The 19,621-nt window shown below is 40.5% G+C and overlaps 5 protein-coding genes across 6 annotated transcripts in view; 3 read left to right on the forward strand and 2 right to left on the reverse strand.

The window, feature by feature from the left end:
* wtip (WT1 interacting protein) overlaps positions 1–5,097 on the reverse strand; it is a 28,498-nt gene extending 23,401 nt beyond the window's left edge. Inside the window, exon 1 of the mRNA XM_015002846.2 lies at positions 3,073–5,097. Within this exon, the coding sequence (XP_014858332.2) occupies positions 3,073–4,567 (1,495 nt within the window). The 5' untranslated portion in view covers positions 4,568–5,097. The remainder of the gene's footprint in view (positions 1–3,072) is intronic.
* A 1,382-nt stretch (positions 5,098–6,479) lies between these two features.
* sdr42e1 (short chain dehydrogenase/reductase family 42E, member 1) lies at positions 6,480–11,625 on the reverse strand. 2 transcript variants are annotated; one of them, XM_015002858.2, is made up of 4 exons: positions 11,492–11,625; positions 8,530–8,612; positions 8,031–8,306; positions 6,480–7,919 (listed from the first exon to the last, which is right to left on the reverse strand). In XM_015002858.2, the coding sequence occupies exons 2-4, from the start codon at positions 8,595–8,597 to the stop codon at positions 7,205–7,207; spliced, it is 1,059 nt and encodes a 352-aa protein (XP_014858344.1). In that variant the 5' UTR covers positions 8,598–8,612; positions 11,492–11,625; the 3' UTR covers positions 6,480–7,204. The 2 variants fall into 2 exon arrangements, with proteins under 2 accessions (XP_014858344.1, XP_014858342.1); XM_015002856.2 differs by having other exon boundaries at positions 6,480–8,306; positions 11,492–11,622.
* Positions 11,626–12,707: 1,082 nt separating this feature from the next.
* Positions 12,708–15,162, forward strand: LOC106927342 (arylamine N-acetyltransferase, pineal gland isozyme NAT-10). The gene is made up of 2 exons (XM_015002848.2): positions 12,708–12,859; positions 13,353–15,162. Exons 1-2 carry the CDS (start codon positions 12,844–12,846, stop codon positions 14,228–14,230), a joined length of 894 nt encoding a protein of 297 aa, XP_014858334.2. The 5' UTR covers positions 12,708–12,843; the 3' UTR covers positions 14,231–15,162.
* Positions 15,163–16,139: 977 nt separating this feature from the next.
* LOC148160265 (arylamine N-acetyltransferase, pineal gland isozyme NAT-10-like) lies at positions 16,140–17,268 on the forward strand. Its single transcript, XM_088004671.1, has one exon. It carries the CDS (start codon positions 16,140–16,142, stop codon positions 17,010–17,012), a length of 873 nt encoding a protein of 290 aa, XP_087860797.1. The 3' UTR covers positions 17,013–17,268.
* Positions 17,269–17,565: 297 nt separating this feature from the next.
* cnep1r1 (CTD nuclear envelope phosphatase 1 regulatory subunit 1) lies at positions 17,566–19,584 on the forward strand. The gene is made up of 6 exons (XM_015002836.2): positions 17,566–17,666; positions 18,133–18,204; positions 18,442–18,515; positions 18,829–18,938; positions 19,076–19,130; positions 19,210–19,584. Exons 1-6 carry the CDS (start codon positions 17,642–17,644, stop codon positions 19,249–19,251), a joined length of 378 nt encoding a protein of 125 aa, XP_014858322.1. The 5' UTR covers positions 17,566–17,641; the 3' UTR covers positions 19,252–19,584.
* Positions 19,585–19,621: the final 37 nt, after the last annotated feature.

Consider the following 19,621-nt stretch of genomic DNA (forward strand, 5'->3'; position numbering starts at 1 on the left):
TGTAATGTTATTGGAATATATGATTAGAGAGTCTTAGAAAGATCGTGTTACTTTGACCAAAAACGGTGTATGTGCTGTGGGTTGTAAGCAGACTTGCGCAGCCTGATTCATCAAACTTTTAACAGCCATCCTGTGAGGTTTTGGCTTCTTACAGACCAAAAATAAGAACTCTGAGAACTTCTGCAGTGTCAGGTTTCGTTTCTACTGCATTGCTGCTAAATAAAATAGAATCTCTACAGATGTTTTCTTACAACACAGGATGTATGTTCAAGGAAAAAAAAAAAAGAGGAAAAAGTGGATTAAGTGCACAGTAACAACTGAGGTTTGCCTAGGTTGAGTCAATATTGATAATTATTGATTATTTATTTTGTTTTAAATATCTGAAATACTGACAAACTGGTGAGTGAAATAAAAAATGTGCCACTTGACAAACTTTAGTTATAACAAATTTATAGACAAAAGATTTTTTCTTGTGCAAATATATTTTTTGTACAGTTTTATCTGAATTACTGCTCTGAATATGTGATTTTTTTCAGCAAATTGCCTTTTTTGAGTCTTTATTCTCCAGTTAACGACTAATTGATTATAGAATTATTTAATGATTATTTCAGTAATCGATTATTCACGATTAATCTGATTAATCGTTTCAGCAGGACGTATATTTGTAATACAAATGAAAGGAATGAAAAGGTGCCCTTAAATTGGTTTAAGAAATACTAAGACTATTTAGTTTATACATGTTATCTATCAGAACTAATGTAGCCTAATATTGCAACATGAAGATCTCACATTTACATTTTAAGTAATAATAATAAAGTAACGATAAAAGAACAACTATCCTCATGCATTGGTTTGTTTTATTTTTTATTTTTATTTTTTGCAACTGTGAATAAAAGGTAGTGAACTCTTCAAACATGCAGCATGTCTGAGGCTTCAGTGTGACACCAAAACTGCACGCTGTTGTCCACAAGTCAGCATGTGTGTGTCAGGCATGTGCATGACTACAGCCATTATAATTCTGGGCAGGTGATCAGACTTGACCCCCACTAACTATGTCTGGCCCGCCAGCCAAGATCGTGTGCCAAGTGTCTGGTGCTGCCCGACTCCCCACTGGCTGGTTAATGAAGGGCTTTTGCGGGGGAGTCGGGCTGGGGTGGGGTGTGGGGCTGCTGGAGAGGAGGAGTGGAGCGAGCCTCACTCTGCTGCTTCATTTGCAAGCTTCCATCGGGCCCAGCTGTTGATTCACAGCTCCTCTGCAACCACAACAAACAGAGGCCACACAAGGGCCAGCCGGCAGCACGGAGCAGGCAGAGCGGGACCACTGGCAGGCATCGCTGGGGCCCCCTGAAAGAAGCCCCGGCGATCAATTTCTACACTGTCGCTACAGAAACAGAGCTGTCTCTATTGGGCTCAAACTGAGGAGCGTCTGACTGCATTCTTCTCCCTCCCTCCTCCTTTCTCTATCCATCTCTATCTATTACCACCTCCATTATCTCCTCAGCTCTTCCTCCTCCCAGCCCTCCCTCCTGTCTTCCATCTCCCTGCTTTCACCTGCTCTTCTGGAACAAATCCACAGCTGTCTCGGCTCACTCCGAGCAAGTGCACAGGCAACAGAACCAGCCACTGTTTTCTCACCGCGACCATTTGTCTGTCTGCAAACTCTAAAGGTGGACTGGAACTTTCTCAGCAATCCTAACATATTTGAAAGACAAAGTCTCATGATAGCGCACTGCGTGGCAAAAAAAAACATTTTTTTTTTTTTTTAGTTCAGAAAAAAAAAAGGAAAGAGAAGGTGGTTATTTAAACAACAAATGAGATTAGTCCAAAAATGTCTCTCAGATGGCACCAAGGGGTTTGCGTTGAGCTCGCCTTGCCCTCACTCCCGTTCAGTAACTCCCAAAGTGCACTTGATTTTCAACAAACCCCCGACCACACTGCTCCAAATGACAGAAGGGTGTGTGCTCTGCCAGAACAGAGGGCTCCATTCAGCGCCGTGCCGTTTTCTGCAAATGTTAGCTCTGCCAAGACATTAGCACTGCCCTACAAAGCGACTCTTATCAGCCAGAGGGTGACCTGTTAATGGTGATGTAGCATTAGCATGCTGCAAACAGACTTGCAAGGAAAGGAATGCCTATAAATAAGCTCTGACAGCCACGGAGAAAACTCGCTTAAAATCAGTGAAATTCCAGTTTTTAGTAGCGACTGTCTACATTGAAATATGGTATGGATGTTTCATGGCTTTGCTTCCTTTATGGTATCAAATCTGGTAGGTTTTGCATGCACAGGAATAAGGTCTCATCACCATTGCATGATTCTAATTGAACTTTACTGGCGACCTGTTGGACTGGGCCTGAGCACCTCTGATCAGATTTCTAATCCGTAAAGCAACTTCATCAAAACAGCCTGTCTGAATCTCTGATGACTGTCTTAAGCGCCTTGTTCACACCCCACGCAAATAAAAGCAGAATTAAAAACAGAACTGAAGAATAAACTTTTTGATTTCTTGAAAAACTCAAGACAAAATAAAACCAAAAAGGTATAATTAGAGATGCGTCAATCAAGTTTTTCCTGCTTGCTATAGACTTTCTGGTTTACTTTCAGGTTCGATTCCACATTTTGAAAATATTCCACACAAAAGAGGAAAAAAAATGTGCTCTTTGCTCACTGATAAAATAAGGAATTAAAGATTTTCTCTTTATGGATCAAAAGCATATATTTATCTTCCTAAAATAATGGTAACTTTTTGCCAAAAATTATTTTTGGCAAAAAAAAAAAATCACCTCTTTCTTTCCAAAACGTGTTCTAGGGAGAAAAAAAAACTTTTGACAAAAAATGACGTAGGCCATTGTCTTATGAAGGTGACGACACCTTCATCATTCATCAAGAGTTGATTGATGTCTTAATGAACCAAAGAAAAATACCTGGGCTTTGTTTGATTTATGTATTTAACAAGAAATTAATCAGATAGGAGAATAGTAAGGTTATTGATTATTGGCGCATCTCTAACTTAGATAAACAGTAACAGTGTCGGATAGATAAATTACTCGTTTCTCAAAAAGTCAACAAACCTACCAAAGTATTCCTTTTTCATGTGCATCTCCAACTCCTTCTCCAGCTCCAAGGTGAGCGCCTCCAGCCGTTTCTCCGCCTGGCTCGGCCCATTCTCTCGGCTGGGGGTCACCTGGTAAGGTAACTTATACCTCTGCCCTGACGAGGCCGTCTTTGACGACACGCCATAGCTAAACGAGGACGGCGAGCCGGCGCTTATGTCCACCGTCCCCCCCGCTTGAGCCAGCTGCGGCTGCGGTTCGGACACCGTCTGCAGATGGGTGCGAATCTGAGCCCCGTTAGAGTCTCCGTACTCCTGCAGTAAGGCGTCCTCGGGTAGACCGCTGCCCAGCATGGATGACCTGGGCGAGGGCAGCTGCAGGTCCGGGTAGGTGCTCATTGACCCCCGGGAGCTGCGGGAGCTTCTGGAGCTGTGGCTGGAGATGCTGGACCGCGGGCTGACCACGCAGTTCGCCGCGGTCCCCGGCCTGGCGCTCCCGTCCTGGCTGCAGATGCTGGAGCGGGGACTGGCCAGCGGCGCAGCATGCAGCATCATGGATCCCTCCAGGTCATGGTTGACCACAGGCCCGTACCGCGAGTCAGAGTAGCTGGATCTCGGGCTGGTGGTGAAGGAGTACTGGCTGGCCGTGCTCGACCTGGGGCTGATGTGCCTCTGGTCGTAGCCCATGCTGATGCCGCTGGTTCGGTTGCTGCTGGGCTTGCTGCAGCAGTCGCAGCTGTTGAGGCTGGTCCGGGGGCTGGAGTGTTTGCTCGTGTCACTGGCCGTGCTTGCATAGCTGGATCGAGGGCTGAGGATGCTGTTGCCCTCACAGTGAACCAAGCTGGTCCTGGGGCTGGTGTACCTATTCTGACCCGGTACCACCAGGCTGGTGCGCGGGCTGCTGATGCTCGATCGCGGGCTGGCATGCTTGCTTTGCTCCTGAGAGGACAGGGAAGATGCCAGGCTGGAGCGGGGACTGGCGGCGCCGTACCTCCCGTCGTGGCTGCTGGTTATGCAGACACTGTTGCACCTGTTGCCGGGCAGCGGCACCGCTTTGTTGAGAGGCACCCCATCAAAGGTGGAGCCGGTGCTGTACCTGTGGCCCTGCACCTCTAAGGAGTATCTCCGGTGCCTCTCGGACGTGCCAGAGTAGCACGGCAGAGCCACTTCGGATTTGGTGCAGCAGCCCTCCTCACTGTACGGAGAGTCTCTCTGAGGGGCGCAGAAATCCACGGGAACCGGCCGGCTGCAGTTCACGGGACGCACAGGAGCCGCGTTGTACACTTTATTCCCCGGCGTGAAATTCTCCAAAGTGTGATTCTGCTGGTGGAGCACAGAGGTACCATTCATCGGCTTGGTTTTCAGCCCCGCCACCGCCGGAGCGGAGAAGTCCAAATCTGGGTTTATCACCAAGTCCCTCCTCGCGTTGTACATCCCGTCTTTGTAGGCTTCGTACAGGGAAAGGTCCTCCATCAGTGTAGCGGCCCGGAGTCCCAGGTCCTCCTCGTAACGCTCCATGTTGCGCTCCAGAGGCGAGAAACAAGTTGAGAGTGCGCTGCGCTCCGCGGAGCTCTAATTGTGTTTCACATGGAAATCAAAACAAAACGCCGCCGCGCAGCCGTCGCTCCTTCACGCAAAACCGCCGGCCGAGGAGCAAACCCGCACCGCAAGCCGCATCGTCCCCTTCCGCTTCCCTCCCAGCGCCGAAAACCAAACTCTTTCTCACAGTATCAGCCGACAGCGATGCGTTTGTCAACTTCAGTTTTTGTTAAGTTGAAAGGTCTTTACAGTCAATGGCGCGCTGCGCGGAGGAATTTCTCCTTGTTGGTTTTTCCTCTACATTTCTCTTACAGCCGCTTCAGTGGAAGCTAGACCGTGTTGGATAATCCCATATTCCACACATATGCTTCTTATTCCGGTATGTGCGCAGTGAGAGCGGGGGAATTGAATTTAAAGGCGTTTTTACGCGGGGGACTCGTTCGCCTCTCTGGAATGTGGGGAAGGAGACGGGATGCGATGCGCCTCTCTGGAATGTGGTTAATGCTGCAGAGAAACAATGATTGCGACCAACTCAGCAAGGGGCTGCCCGAGTCTGAAGAGAATAGTTTAGAGAGACGGGGACATCTGCATTCAGCCTGTGCAGACTGAAATACGCCACAAAGCATGCTTCACCTGGTCCGAGTCCTCCTGCAGCAGAAATGCCGTTCACTCAACAGAGATCAACAGGAGTTGCTCTGCTTTTTATTTCTCTATTGCACGATTTATCTTGGAGGGGGGGGGGATGCGCTAAAAATTCTTTATTTAGCGCCTGTTGCCACATTATAACGCTATATTAGACTACACATATCAAAGGCATCAGAAAATCGTTACCAAGTTAATTTCAGTAAGCAGCAAAATCAAATCGTGAAACTTAGATTTATTTAATTTAATTTGTGTATTTCAAGCTTATATTTCTGTTAGCTTTGATTGTTATATCTTGGTACACATTTAGTCTGGGCTCCTTTTTTTTTTCCAGTGCTGTGGAGAAATCAAGTTGTGGTTACGCTGAGGTTTTAAGAAAGTCCATTTTGCTAAAAGTGGCCTTCAGCTCGCCTGTATAGTTCAGTTAGATGTCTCTCATTTTAACAAAACTCCACAGATTGTTTGTGCGGGTTAGGTCCAGCACAGTGACTATAGAAGGAGATATTCGTACTTTTTGCCAGTGTTGTCCACCGAGAAGTCCAGCAGGAGAATTAAATCAGCCTTTTCAAAAAGACTGTCAGGAAAGCCAAGCATAAGCTGGTCTAAGATTTCCTGGTAGGTCTGATAAAAGTGAATGGATCTACACAAGCTGATGACACGACTCACTAAATCATCACTGACTGTGAAAACTTCACACTGGCTCTCAAGCAGTTTGGATTCTTTGACTCGCCATTGTTCGTCCAGATTCTGGGCCTCTGATTTCCAAATGAAATATGAAATTTAGCTGAGAAGACAACTTTGGACCACTGAGCAACACTCCAGTATTTTTTCTCTTCAGCTTAGGTAAGATCCTTCTGATCTTGCCTGTAGTTCAGGAGTGACTTAACACAAGGAATGTGACAGTTGTGTCATTTCCTGGATACTTCAGTCTGGAGTTCTTAAATCTTTGACTCCAGTTGCCGTCAACGCCTTATGAATATCCCTCAACCTGCTGAATAGGATTTGCCTCAAAGTACTCTCAGTCCACTAGCAACAGCTTATCCCTGTTGCTAGTGGACCTTTACTACATTTTTCTTTCCACTCAACTTTCTAACTAAGTGTTTTGTGAAAACTCAGGTTGTCAATGGCTTTCTGCTGATCAACGGTCAAGTTAGCAGCGTTTCAATACAGAGTAGACCGCAACATCGCATTTCTGTTTCCATTAGCTGTAAGGACATGGCCTGTAAAAGTAAGAACTACACCATACAAACAAATTCATTCAGTTTATTTATAGTGTGAAACTGTAACAAATGCTATCTTAAGGCACTTTACAATGAGATCCAATTCATCTGCAGAAGCATAGAATCCAATTTGGTCCGAGTTCAGTTCAAAATAATTCAGTAAAGTCACATTCAGATCCAATTACATAGTGTAACTCAGCCCTGTTTCTAACACAGTACAGTCAAAGTTGTAAAAAGCAATCTATCCAAGGAAGTCCAACTGATTGCTTTGAGTTACCATCAACACCTCCTACTGAGAGCGCAGAACTTTAATGTAAGAGTACAAAATCGTATTTTTATTCCTAAAACATTGTTAATATTCTGAGTTTGACTTTAAAAGTAAAAAAAAAACACAATGAATGTTGGATCACAGTTGTCAGACTGCATTAACTTATAATACCGTTAAAATGTGTCAATAAAACATGTAATTATGAATCTTTATCCCCATCGACTGAATGAAAACAGAGGTAGTGTTGTTTGAGTCATTATAAGCAACAAAGACAGGTTAGTCCCAGAGTTTTCTTTTTTTTTTAGTTTCAAATGAAACACGATTGATTTCTGCGTTGAAGTATGAAGATTTTAGATCAATTAAAACATAAAAAGCAAAGAATCTGTTTCTTCATCAAGCATCTGAAGCACTTTGTGTTACACTTTGCTGTATGACAAGTGCTGGATAAGTTCATTTTGATTGACTGATTGTAGCTTGAAGAGCTTTTCACCAGCTGCCAGCAACCGGCAGAAACGACAAAACCACAGCAATAAAAGCAGAAACAAACAGGAAGTTGAGTATTAATCTCCTGAAGACGGAGCCGTGACGCCTCTTCCCGTGGCCTCTGCTTTTGAACCACTGTACCACCTCGTCCAGGTTGTGGTCCTGTGGCTCGTATCCCAGCTCCGCTTTGGCCTTCGCCATGCTGAAATAATGCGTAACTCCGGTTTTATACACCTCGGTGCGCGTCAGCAAGGGCTGAAAGTTGTAGAACGGGCCGATGAGATGGTGAATCAGTTCGGTGAGAAAGGCAAACAGGTAGATGAGAGAGATGGGGAAGCGGAGTTTTGGGAAAGGGTAGCCTAAGCCTTCAACCAGAGGTCGGAAGAATTCAAAGTTATTGACCGGCCTGCCGTCCGAAATGAAGTAAGCCTGGCCAGCAGAGCGATGCTGCTTCTCTGAAGTTAAAGCCTCTGCAGCTAGCATGTGGGCAGACACCAGGTTATCCACATGGACGAACTCCACCAAACTGCTGGGACTACCATAAACAAACCTAAAGATCCCCCTCTCTATGTAGCTAACTATCCTAGGCAGGTGCCTCTGCTCACCAGGCCCATAGATACCTGCTGGGCGCAGGGCACAGGTTCTCAGGACCCCAGGGCTACCAAACAGAGCTGCTCCGTTTGCCTGGAGCACCGCCATCTCTGCCAAGGACTTGGTTCTAGAGTAGTGGTCGGGATGAAGGTGGAGTGGCAGATAAGGAAGACTTTCATCACCATTCTCTATCACTTGGCCTCCAAACACCACATTGAAAGTACTGGTGTAAACCAACCTTGACACTCCGTTCTCCACACAAGCTCTCAGGATGTTCTTCGTCCCCTGAACGTTGACTGCCTCAATCAGATGTCTATTCAGCTGCTCTCTGCCAGACATCCCGTAAGAGGCAATGTGAAACACACAGTCTACACCAAACACGGCCTTCTCAACTTGTGCATATTCACGAATGTCTCCTTGCACAAAGATCATGTCTTCAGGAAGTTCTTGGCATGGTGGAACGGTGTCAAATAGGGTGATTCTGGCTCCTCTTTTATGCAGAGCGCATGCAAGGCTGCAAATAAACAAATTAATATGAATATCATTAAAACTTATACAGATCTTCTACTTTGACTAAACACTTCAATAAAAAACACACCAAATCAACGACTTTCTTAGATGCCTTTGGAGCAAAAAAACAGCATGACAATGCCATCTTGTGGACATTAAGCAGAATTGCATAGTATACTTTGCTTAAATTGAATAATTTTGATAAATAAATGGAAAATTGTTCTTACCGAAATCCAAAATAGCCACAACCTCCTGTCAATAAAAACACATTTTTGTCCATCTGTTCTTTTTCCATTGCAAGAGCGACAATCTGTGAATTTAGATGATTGCAGAAATTTTAGAGGAGAAGACAAAAGTAACCTCAATTTTAAAAATCATAACAATTGAAACCCCCCACTCCTCCCGCAATACTTAATGGCCCTGATGTAAATTTATTGTATGTCATGTCTGAATTCTCAAAGCATCCATAAGTTTAACTAAAACTTACATAAAATTGACAAACTCTGTTTTCAACAATGATCTTTTCAACTTATAGACATAATATACCAGGCTTTACATCTTTGCTCTGACGCATTACTTGGCACTGGACTGAAATTTGTCCTTAAAAAAAAAAATCCTGTTTTTTTTTTTTTAAATGAAATTTTTCTACTAAAACTGGTATTGCAGACACATTAAAAACCATACTAAAAATTTGTTTTAAATTTCTGCACAAAAAAACATATTTATCTCTTTCCAAGTTAAGGCAATATCAAAGTAGAAATGTCTGTAAAGTTCTAGACAAAGCTATTATTTATCAGCATTAGCTGTTTTTAATTTGTGTCACTGCATCTAACCATCACAGATGACCGAGTTAGTTTTGGTGTTTTACTTCTTTTAAAGTTGTCAGACCCTTTGATGCTGCATATCAAAATATTCTGGCATCAATTTTGGAACAATGTTGGTTTTAAACATAAAGCTCTAATTTTTTTAAAGTTGTACCTCATCGGGAGTTATTCCTTTTCTTCAACGTTTCTCAGTTTTGGCGTTCTCCACAGGCCTCTACTAAGTCCACTACTCTTTATTTTGTAGTAACGCCTTACTCACCTTTCATTATTTGCATCCTTCCATCACCTCTTACGTTGGACTACAGTGATGCTCTGTCTATATGGGTCATTCTATAATTGCAGATACATTTGATGTCCAGAGTCATTATTTTTGGTCTGGTATATTAAAATATTTCAATTTTTAAATGTTTTCGTAATTTATTACTCATTTTAATGGATCATAATATTTAACAAGTAAAAACATTTAAGTAAATACATTTAAAATTGTTTTATATAGCTGAAAAACCAAGATTTCTTGTCGTCCGAGTTGGGTACTGTCTTTTTTATTAACCTGAAAAATGATGCAAAAACCTATGTTTTATTATTTTTCTTTGGTGAATTTGTTTTTTCTGTCTTTTTTTAAACTGCCTAAAAGGTCAATTTAATAACAACATCACATTAAATTAACTCAAAATACCCTTATTTTTGAAAAAATATGTGTCCGAGAATTTTTTGTCAACTCTGTTACCATATGGTTTTGTCCCTGTAAATCTGGGAAATTGCCTTCTACGGCTATATAAACTGCATAAAATTAAGTCATTTACTTTTACTGATAAGACCTGAAACACACAGAGGTCTATGTGCCATTCTCTGGGAAATATTTTAGTTTAAAAATCACAATCACCAGGTGTTATCGTTTTCAACGTCAATCTTGTTACCAATGTATCATGAGAAAAATACAACAGATTTTTGATCAGAGACAAGTTTTTTTAATGGTTTTTAAACCATTATCTCAGTGGTGTCATGTTTTTTCACAATTTCTACTCACAAGTGGAGTTTTTAATAAAAATGTTTGAAATTGTCAATTCTGTTACTGTCAACTCTGTTACCAAATAGGGTAACAGAGTTGACAATAACAGAGTTTTCAGTTCTAAATTATTATGGTCCTGTCAATTCTGTTACTAACACCAACTCTGTTAGGTAACAGAGTTGACATGTTTATGACATACTTTCACCAAAAAAAAAAGGAAAACTGTTGTCTAGAGCACCATATACATTGTTGGTTGACTTCTGCTGTGATTTAGTATTACTGACCAATTTTATTTCTAAAAGAATGATGGTTTTCAATGAGTTTTAATGAAAAACGTTTGACCCTATGCAAACAACTCTGTGAAAAGTTGAGTATCTTTTGATTGTTTAAAATGTATTTTTAAGTAAAACATCTCCATTTAAAGTATTTGGGTAGTAGGACACTTGGTGTAATGGAATAAAAATATTTTAGTCTGCTAGAATTTATTGTTTTTTTCACTCACTGTCTATATTGTCCGTAACAGAGTTGACATAACATACCGCAAAATATACGTTTTTTCTGAGAAAAAATTATAAAATATGTAGCTAATGTTTGGCAATTACAGATTTTTTTAAAGTTTAATGCCTTTTCAATAGACTACCTAAGAAAATTTTTAAGAAATGAAAAGTTTTTTTTTGTCATTTCTTGAAGTGCCAAATGTATCTCCAATTATAGAATCACCCATATGATGAACCATCAACTTCAGCTCTGAAATTTCTCCACTGGCTTCTTTTCCGGTTCCTCGCTAATTTTAGAATGAAAGATTTAAGTGCGTGTCGAGTTATTTTATTCCTTTTTAATTGTATTTCACTTGTTCTTGTATTCTGTCTTTATTTTATTATTTGTTTGTATGGCAAACTTCTGTTGTTTTAAATGCAGTATAAGTCTGACAATGACATCTACTTTAGCTTTGCCCTTAACTTTGATTCTATGTTGTGAAATTACTTCTCATATCAGAAGGTATGGTAGCAATGCATAAAAAAACGAATGCCTCACATTCAAATATCTTCAAATATGAAAATATGTTTTTTCCAGCTCCATGTAGCTTAGACGTGCTTGAAGAACAACTTTTGGATATTTGCATGATCGTTATGTTTACTCATATTATGACATTATAACTTTTAAGCTGAAAACTGCAGAAAATCTAAAGCTCTCCTCAAAATTTGAAAGGACATACGAAAAATATTTTTGCAGTAAATCACATTAAAGTTTTGTTACTATTTGGAGATCTCCAAGTCGTACAACAGCCCAGCCTTAGCCTACATACCGTTGTAATGTGCGTAGCTATCTGCTCAGATATTAACTAGTGGCACCCACCTCTTCATAAGCTGGTAGAGAACGACAGAAAGGTCCACTGTACTGATAGCAGCAGGCAGAGCAGTTCGGCGAGCACTTCCCTGTATGGTCGCCTGGTTTGTTACGTATTCACGTCCGATCATTGAAACACATAGACGTAAGAAGTTTAGACGCTGTTATTGGCCTGTACAAGCGGTTCGCTATCAGAGTTCGCCATGTTGCGAGTGGCAAGATCTTTCAAGACAAAACTATGCTCACAACCTCCTGTTTTTATCTGTTTGACGAATTTTAATAATTGTTTTAATACGGAATAATATGTCACAGATATTGAAAAGTGTAGGGAACAAAAGATAAACAAAATGTACGCAATTAAACCACTTAATTAGACCTAATTTAAATCATAGCTAAACTGTTTATTGTAGCTTTTTTTGTTGTGTCAACAGGTGCAATGAATAATAAAATAAATAATTATTGGCATTATACTAAAAAATAAGGTATAAAATTAATGCATAGTCTATTGCCTAAATCTGCTTGTACGGTAACGGGCAAGCTACATGTCAACAGCAGTCATTGATCCACAGAGATCAAAAGGCAACGCGCGCACACACACACACACACACACACACACACACACACACACACACACACACACACACACACACACACACACACACACACACACACACACACACCTAACTGTGGACATCATACAATATCCATGCGGAAAAACTCCTGGATTTAAAAAGCAAGGGCCTTCTTGCTGCAAATTTATATCTCACTTTAACATAGGGGAGTCACTCAGCTAAACATTATAACCACCAGCAGCTGCCACTAGCAATATGGCGGTCGCGTGGTGTCTAGGTAAACTAGGTCTATGATTTTGCCGCCGCATTGGTATGCAACGAGTTATACATGTTATACAACATCAAAATATGAAAATGAAAATTTGGTACCTTAAACATAATTATTAATCAGCTGAACTCAGTGGTATAATCAATAAGTCGAATTTTGATTAGATCAATAAAATTAAATTTTATGGAACCGGAAATTTTGGTATTTTTTCAGAATAAAAGTGGACATATTTTAAAGATTTAACTAGAGGAAATTCCTCAATCTTCTTCTAACTTCTGTATAACACATTTAAAACATAACACAATTAACTGAAATGCTATAAATTATGGCGTGTAACGAAACGTAGAAAGAAAAAAAAACTAAGTCTGTTTGGTTATTTTAAAGTGGCAGTCCCTCTAGTTTTTTTTTTTTTTTCTTTTCTTAGCCCCACATTTCATGGAGGCCGCACGTTTACAGATCTAAGCAGTTATCTGTGTTATCAGCACCAAACGGGGACTCCACTCCCAGAACTGCAGGCTGTTATGTCATCCTCTGAAGGTAAGAGTTCATTTTAAAACACTGAACAAAGGTTTTTCAGATCGATCGGTGAACTCGTTGTAGTGTGCATTAAGCGCTGGTGGTCAAGTACCACCTTCTCATGATGGTCGATTCTCATGAGTTTACATTTTCTTGATTTAGATGTAACCATAAAATGATACTAATGACTTTTATTATGCTAATGACTATTATTTTAGTTTTGCATCTGTAGATGTTACCCTGGGTAATATTTCTGAGTTTAAAAATACCTGTGTATGTCAGACATTTGAGAACCATATGTATCCACTGGGATAGACCAACACAAAGTAGCGCTTTACTGTGATGCTTAGGAAAATGATGCATAATCTTCAGCATACCTTAGCAAAACCAAATCCGCTAATGATGATGTTAAAGCTCGTTCTACAAAGTAATGACACAATGTGCTTAATTAGATTATAATGACTACTACTAATTTCTGTGAGACATAATTGTGTCAGTACTTTGCATTTTACAGGTAGGATGAATTTGGAGGAGTATTTCCAAAGAATTGGCTTCCATGGCCCTTCTGATAAAATGGATCTCGCAACTTTGAGGTCCATCCACAAGCTGCATGTCATGTCGATCCCTTTTGAAAACCTCAGTATTCACTGTGGAGAGTGGATCACCATGGACCTGGAGACTATTTTCAATAAGGTGGTGAGGAGCAGCCGTGGAGGCTGGTGCCTTGAGAACAACTACCTGTTTGGATGGGTGCTGAGAGAAATGGGCTTCAGTGCCACAACACTGAGCTCCAGAGCTTTCAATAGGATCATTGATGACTTTGGTGCTCTTGATTCTCACCTAATTCACAAGGTTATCATTGATGGGAAGGCTTATATAGCAGACGTAAGCTTTGGGGTCTCGTCTCAGATCTGGGAGCCGCTGGAGCTCGTCTCTGGAAAGGACCAGCCGCAGGCAGCAGGCGTGTTTCGTCTCATCGATAAGGGGAATGTCTGGATCCTTGAGAAGACAGGCAGGAAGCCAAAGGTTCTCAATCCAGAATTTGCCAAATCCAGCCTGGTGAACAGGAAGGAGACGAAGCCAATCTACTGCTTCACCCTGGAGCCTCGACAGGTTGATCATTTCATTGAGAAAAGTCAGAGAATCCAGAGAGATCCAGCCTCCCTCTTCACCAACAAGTCCATCTGCTCCCTGCAAACGCCAACAGGATTCAAAGCTCTGATTGGCTGTATCTACAGTGAGGTCACCTACAAACCTGAGGAAGGGGTGGATTTGTTGGACATGAGGAACATAACAGAGGATGAGCTTGATCAAGTTCTGATGGAGCAGTTTAATGTAAAGCTGCAGAACAAACTAAAACCTGTGTGCAACAAAACATTTTACACCCTTTGAAAACCTTCCAAAAGCGTTTGGAAACCATTAGCCCAGTAGTTTTACGTAGCACCATTATATATATGTTAGTTGAAAGAAGTTTAAATGTGCTTTATAGATGTAGTATATTGACTTACCATATCTAACTCGACTTTGAAGAAATGCAAAACTACTGATATTAATGAAAGGTCAACTGTTATACCAATAAAAATACGAAGAGTAATTGTTAAAAGTAATTAAATCTTTCATATTCTTAAAAGTTAAACTTTTAAAATTCAAAGTGCAATTATTTCTAACAAATTTATTGTGATGTATTTACTAATTTTACAGATTTATTCCTTTCTTTGTTGTAAACTGGACTAACATTTTAAGTATGCAATGCTCCCTGAGAGTTTAGGATTTTCATGCTCAGATTTTGAGTCCTGTTCAGTTTGCATATTTCACATTGTGAAGACTACTGTAACCTGTACACTTCTGATGATTGTGCCAGAAAGAGTTCTATTGTGAGCTTGCACTTATAGCTCTGTGTAACAAGTGATAGCCCAACTCCTCCTGACTATCCAGATGGAAAGTTCACAGTCTTTTTTTGGACACACACTGTCAATATTTAATCTAGAACAGTGTTTCTCAACCCTGGTCCTCAGCACCCCCCTGCTCTCCATGTTTTAGATGTGCCTCTATTCCAGAACAGCTGATTCAAATGATTGCATGACCTTCAAGTACTGCAGAAGCCTGTAAATCACCCAGAGATGCAATTCAGGTCTGTGGCAGAAGGGAAATACCTAAAACATGCAGGACAGGGGGGCGGTGAGGACCAGGGTTGAGAAACACTGATCTAGAATAAGTACTAGAAAGGACAATCTGTACTTAAACTGTGATTTTTACCTCTCTGTTTCCTTTGTATGTACAACTCCTCTTTAAATCATTTTACAATAAAGTTTCATTTCACATGATTAATGTCAGTGAGGTTCATTGAAGTAATAAAATTTGCTTTGTAATCACTTTGCAAAACTGGACTGGTGACATGTCCAAGTGGTACCCCGCATCCTGCCTGTTGACTGCTGGAGAAAAGTAATGCCATTGCAGCCATGCAAGGACTAAGTAGAGATGGATGGATGGATGGATGGATGGATGGATGGATGGATGGATGGATGGATGGATGGATGGATGGATGGATGGATGGATGGATGGATGGATGGATGGATGGATGGATGGATGGATGGATGGATGGATGGATTTTGGCTATCTTGTATTCACTGAGACTCATATGAGCAATCATAAGATTAGATAATTGCTCACAATGTTAAGCTGGACAGTGTTCCTCTTATTTGTGTAGGCCATAATATTGCCTGCTTTAAAAATCACTGCTTAATATTCATATTTTCTGAGAAACCAATAGAAAATAAATATTTACATCTCTGTGTGTTGAATGTTTAACATAAGAGATTCACTTTTTGCATATGTCATCTATTTTTCAATGCACCTTTGATCAGATTTTATGGTGCAATCAGCTTTCAGGGTAAAGCAAGTCTAAAGTTTGCAGCTTTGGGAAATCTGCAGTTCAAGGTGTGCCACTGTTCTTGTGCACAAGCCGCTTGGTTGCTTATGTACTCTGTCGCTTTGTTAGCCTGACTTAGCAAATGATCAACTAATCCAATCGCTGCCATATGTCATATTTCAGCACCTTACTAGTCAGAAGTTCTTTAGTAGTTCTGACTGCCTGGCTGAGGTAAGGATGAATAATTTTTACTGTTTATGTCCATTGTTGAGGGTTGTATTTTGGAAGATGTCTATGTTACATTGTTCCTAACATAAAAAGAAACAAACTATGACCTAAAACAGGATCGCTTCCAAGTGAGCATGCACATTTTCACATGTTTGTAAATTTGACTTAATAAATAACTCTGACATCTTACATTTGGCAGGTAAGATGAATTTGGAGGAGTACTTCCAAAGAATTGGCTTCCATGGCCCTTTTGATAAAATGGATCTCACAACTTTGAGGTCCATCCACAAGCTGCATGTCATGTCGATCCCTTTTGAAAATCTCAGCGTTCACTGTGGAGAGTGGATCACTATGGACCTGGAGACTATTTTCAATAAGGTGGTGAGGAGCAGCCGTGGAGGCTGGTGCCTTGAGAACAACTTCCTGTTTGGATGGGTGCTGAGAGAAATGGGCTTCAATGCCACAATGTTGGGTGGCAGAGTTTTCAACACTATCACCAATGACTTTCCACCTGGGGAGAATCATCTCATCAACATGGTTGAAATTGATGGGAAGGCTTATATAGCAGACGTAAGCTTTGGGGTCTCGTCTCAGATCTGGGAGCCGCTGGAGCTCGTCTCTGGAAAGGACCAGCCGCAGGCAGCAGGCGTGTTTCGACTTACCAAAAACGAGGACACCTGGATCCTGGAGAAGACAGGCAGGACACCGAAGGTTCTCAATCCAGAATTTGCCAAATCCAGCCTGGTGAACAGGAAGCAAACATATCAGATCTTCTGCTTCACCTTGCAGCCTCGAGAGCCAGAACATTTCGCAGAAAAAAACCACGCACTTCAAACAGATTCAGCCTCTCTGTTCACCAACAAGTCCATCTGCTCCCTGCAAACGCCAACAGGGTTCAAAGCTCTGATTGGCTGGACCTACAGTGAGGTCACCTACAAACCTGAGGAAGGGGTGGATTTGCTGGATATGAGAAACATAACTGAGGATGAGGTTGATCAAATCCTGAAGGAGCAGTTTAATGTAAAGACACAGAATAAAATTAAGCCGGCAAACAAAAAGGTGTCCTACACAATCTAGAAGATACCAAATAACCTTTTTCTTTGGTTTTTAAATGACTGCATTGAATGTGTTTATTACATGACAAAACCAAATATCACAACTGAATGTACCAAAGTTGAGGCTTGTCATGCATTTTTATCAGATGATCTTCCTTTGTTTTTATTCAGAATGTAAAACTATTAAATAACATCAATATATTTGTATTTTTTTTTTCTACAAATCTTATATGAAAAACCTGTTCTTTTTTCAAGAATAAAATCCAAACTATTCAACATTTCTTCTTCCTGTATGAATGTGCTCATGTCACTTTTCTATGGAAATAAAGAACTTTGCAGTTTAAACACCCTTAAATCACAATTATTGCTTAATGATCGTGATTTTATGAATGGGGAAAACAAAGGGACATTATGGAACGTCTAAGATTTAATTCAGCGTGAAACAGCGCCACCTGTTGCCCGTCCCCAATCTGTGACGTTTCAAATCAGGAAAAGACATTACGGTTTGGCCCGCCCTCTTCTGAGCTTTCCATCCAATAGAATTATGGTTGAGGATTTAGCCCATTCTGATTGGTCATTAGGTCAATCCTTCATTTGCGGCAGGAAGCAGAGGCACAACCAAACAGCGCACTGCTGTTGTTGGCTTAGGACATGAATTCTTTGGAGCAGGCCGAAGGTAACAAAACCATAAAGTAGTTCATTTTACCCAGATAGAAATCTATTTTAGGGGTCATGTAGATTTTTAAATAAAAATATAAAAGATAAATCAGAGGTTATGATCTAGGGAGTAAGAAACTGGCATAAAGCCTGGCTAGGGTTATTAGCATACTTGCTAGCTTAGCAGGGAGATATTTCTTTTTAGTTGACAACTGTGTAGTTTAACATCTATCCTTTGGAATAACTGAGCGTAATGTCAGACTTTATAACAACATTAATGTTTTTACGGTGATTTTCTGTGTTTACGTATCTTAAATTAGAAATAAAAATGTTCTAAACTGAGCATTTGTATTGATGTGTACATTATATCAAAGTCCCAGTTTATTGACAGCCACTGGGAGCTTGTCACCAGAAAAGCTTTAAGTCTGTCCTACATCTCTGATGTTCACTGTAACTGTATTTGAACGTGTCCCTTATTCCAACAGACCTGAAGGCTTTTGAGAGGAGGCTAACGGAGTATATCTCCTGTTTACAACCTGCAACAGGCAGGTGGAGAAGTAAGTACCTGCTATTGCTGACGTGATGCATTATGTATTTTCCAGCATTTTTATATTGAAGGTAGAGTTATTTATTTTATTACTTGTGTCTTATAACTCCACAAATGCAGGAGGATTCCAATGCTTGGTGTTAGGCAACATACAGTCTTTCAGTAGAGATGCATCAACTTTACTAAATTCCTGAATAGTCACTACAATAAATTGTTTGTAATGTTTTTCTTTTATCTCTGTTTCCAGTGATTTTGATAGTGGTGTCTGTTTGCACAGCCACAGGGGCTTGGAACTGGTTAATAGACCCCGACACTCAAAAGGTTTGTTACATGAGCAAGTAAGCCAAATTGTGTGCATGATGTTTGCATTATGCAGTTTCACTGCTGCTTCTCCTCACATTCATATAACACAGATTTGCAATTCTAAAGATTACATATATGATTTTTTAAAAATCTGAATAACTTCAAACCTGATTTCAGCTACATTACAGTGAGTTTCAAGAGAATCTTTTCTTTATGGAATTTCAATGTAATCAAAAATTACTCATAAGTTTTGATCAGATGAGAGAAAAAAAGTAAAACTTTGTCCTATCAAACTTTCCTAATGCTGCTCCTCTCCCTCCTTGTTTTGCAGGTTTCTTTCCTTTCATCACTTTGGAATCATCCCTTCTTCACCATAAGCTGCATCACCCTAATAGCGCTCTTCTTTGCTGGGATACACAAACGAGTTGTGGCACCCTCGATGTATCCTTTTTCTGCTGTAGTAAATATAACATGGAACAGCTGATTTTGCTTTGAGTTAAACAGAATGTTTTTTGTTTTTTGTTGTTTTCTTTTACATTCTTGGTCGTGTATTTTTTCCTTGACGTTTGCGCCTCCAGAATTGCTGCCCGCTGCCGCACAGTTTTAGCAGAATACAACATGTCCTGTGATGATGTAAGATTGTTGATTCCTAGAATATGTATCTTTCATCTTTCTATGAATTTAACAATATTTTATTGAAATGTCTTGACAGACGGGAAAACTAATTCTCAAACCCCGGCCGAACATTCAGTGACTACCATCTAGGTCGCTCTGTTCAGTTAGTTTTCATCAATTGTTGACCTCTCATCGGTCCTTCAAGGAGCCTGACCATCAGCAACAAGGTGCAGCACTGAGGAGGATGTCATCATCATGATGATTTAGAATGAAGAAATGGACAGATGGATGCTTTTTAAAAGTTGGCTGTGATGTTATCATTGAAGCTGCTGATATGCTCACCTGACCCTTGATGTATTTTACGAATCGAGTCTCGATGTGTTTATTTCTGTTTCTAAAGTTGAGCATGTATTTTATCTAAATGTTTCTATTTTTAAATTTATTTACCTAATAAACACACAAAGTGTGAAAATGTGTTGTTTTTCTGCCTTCTCTCAGATTTTTAAATA

Source organism: Poecilia mexicana, unplaced genomic scaffold, assembly GCF_051168715.1.
Source record: "Poecilia mexicana isolate PSO_F unplaced genomic scaffold, ASM5116871v1 scaffold_3, whole genome shotgun sequence".
Classification (NCBI taxonomy): domain Eukaryota; kingdom Metazoa; phylum Chordata; class Actinopteri; order Cyprinodontiformes; family Poeciliidae; genus Poecilia; species Poecilia mexicana.

Excerpts from the sequence above, each read along its gene's own strand:
- cnep1r1 (XM_015002836.2), top strand. The coding sequence starts at position 17,642 with ATGAATTCTTTGGAGCAGGCCGAAG. Across the intron at positions 17,667-18,132 it reads TTCTTTGGAGCAGGCCGAAG|ACCTGAAGGCTTTTGAGAGG; the intron begins GTAACAAAACCA and ends TTATTCCAACAG. Across the intron at positions 18,516-18,828 it reads TAGACCCCGACACTCAAAAG|GTTTCTTTCCTTTCATCACT; the intron begins GTTTGTTACATG and ends CTTGTTTTGCAG.
- LOC148160265 (XM_088004671.1), top strand. The coding sequence starts at position 16,140 with ATGAATTTGGAGGAGTACTTCCAAAGAATTGGCTTCCATGGCCCTTTT.
- sdr42e1 (XM_015002856.2), bottom strand. The coding sequence starts at position 8,597 with ATGGAAAAAGAACAGATGGACAAAAATGTGTTTTTATTGACAGGAGGT. Across the intron at positions 8,307-8,529 it reads TGTGGCTATTTTGGATTTCG|CCTTGCATGCGCTCTGCATA; the intron begins GTAAGAACAATT and ends GTTTATTTGCAG.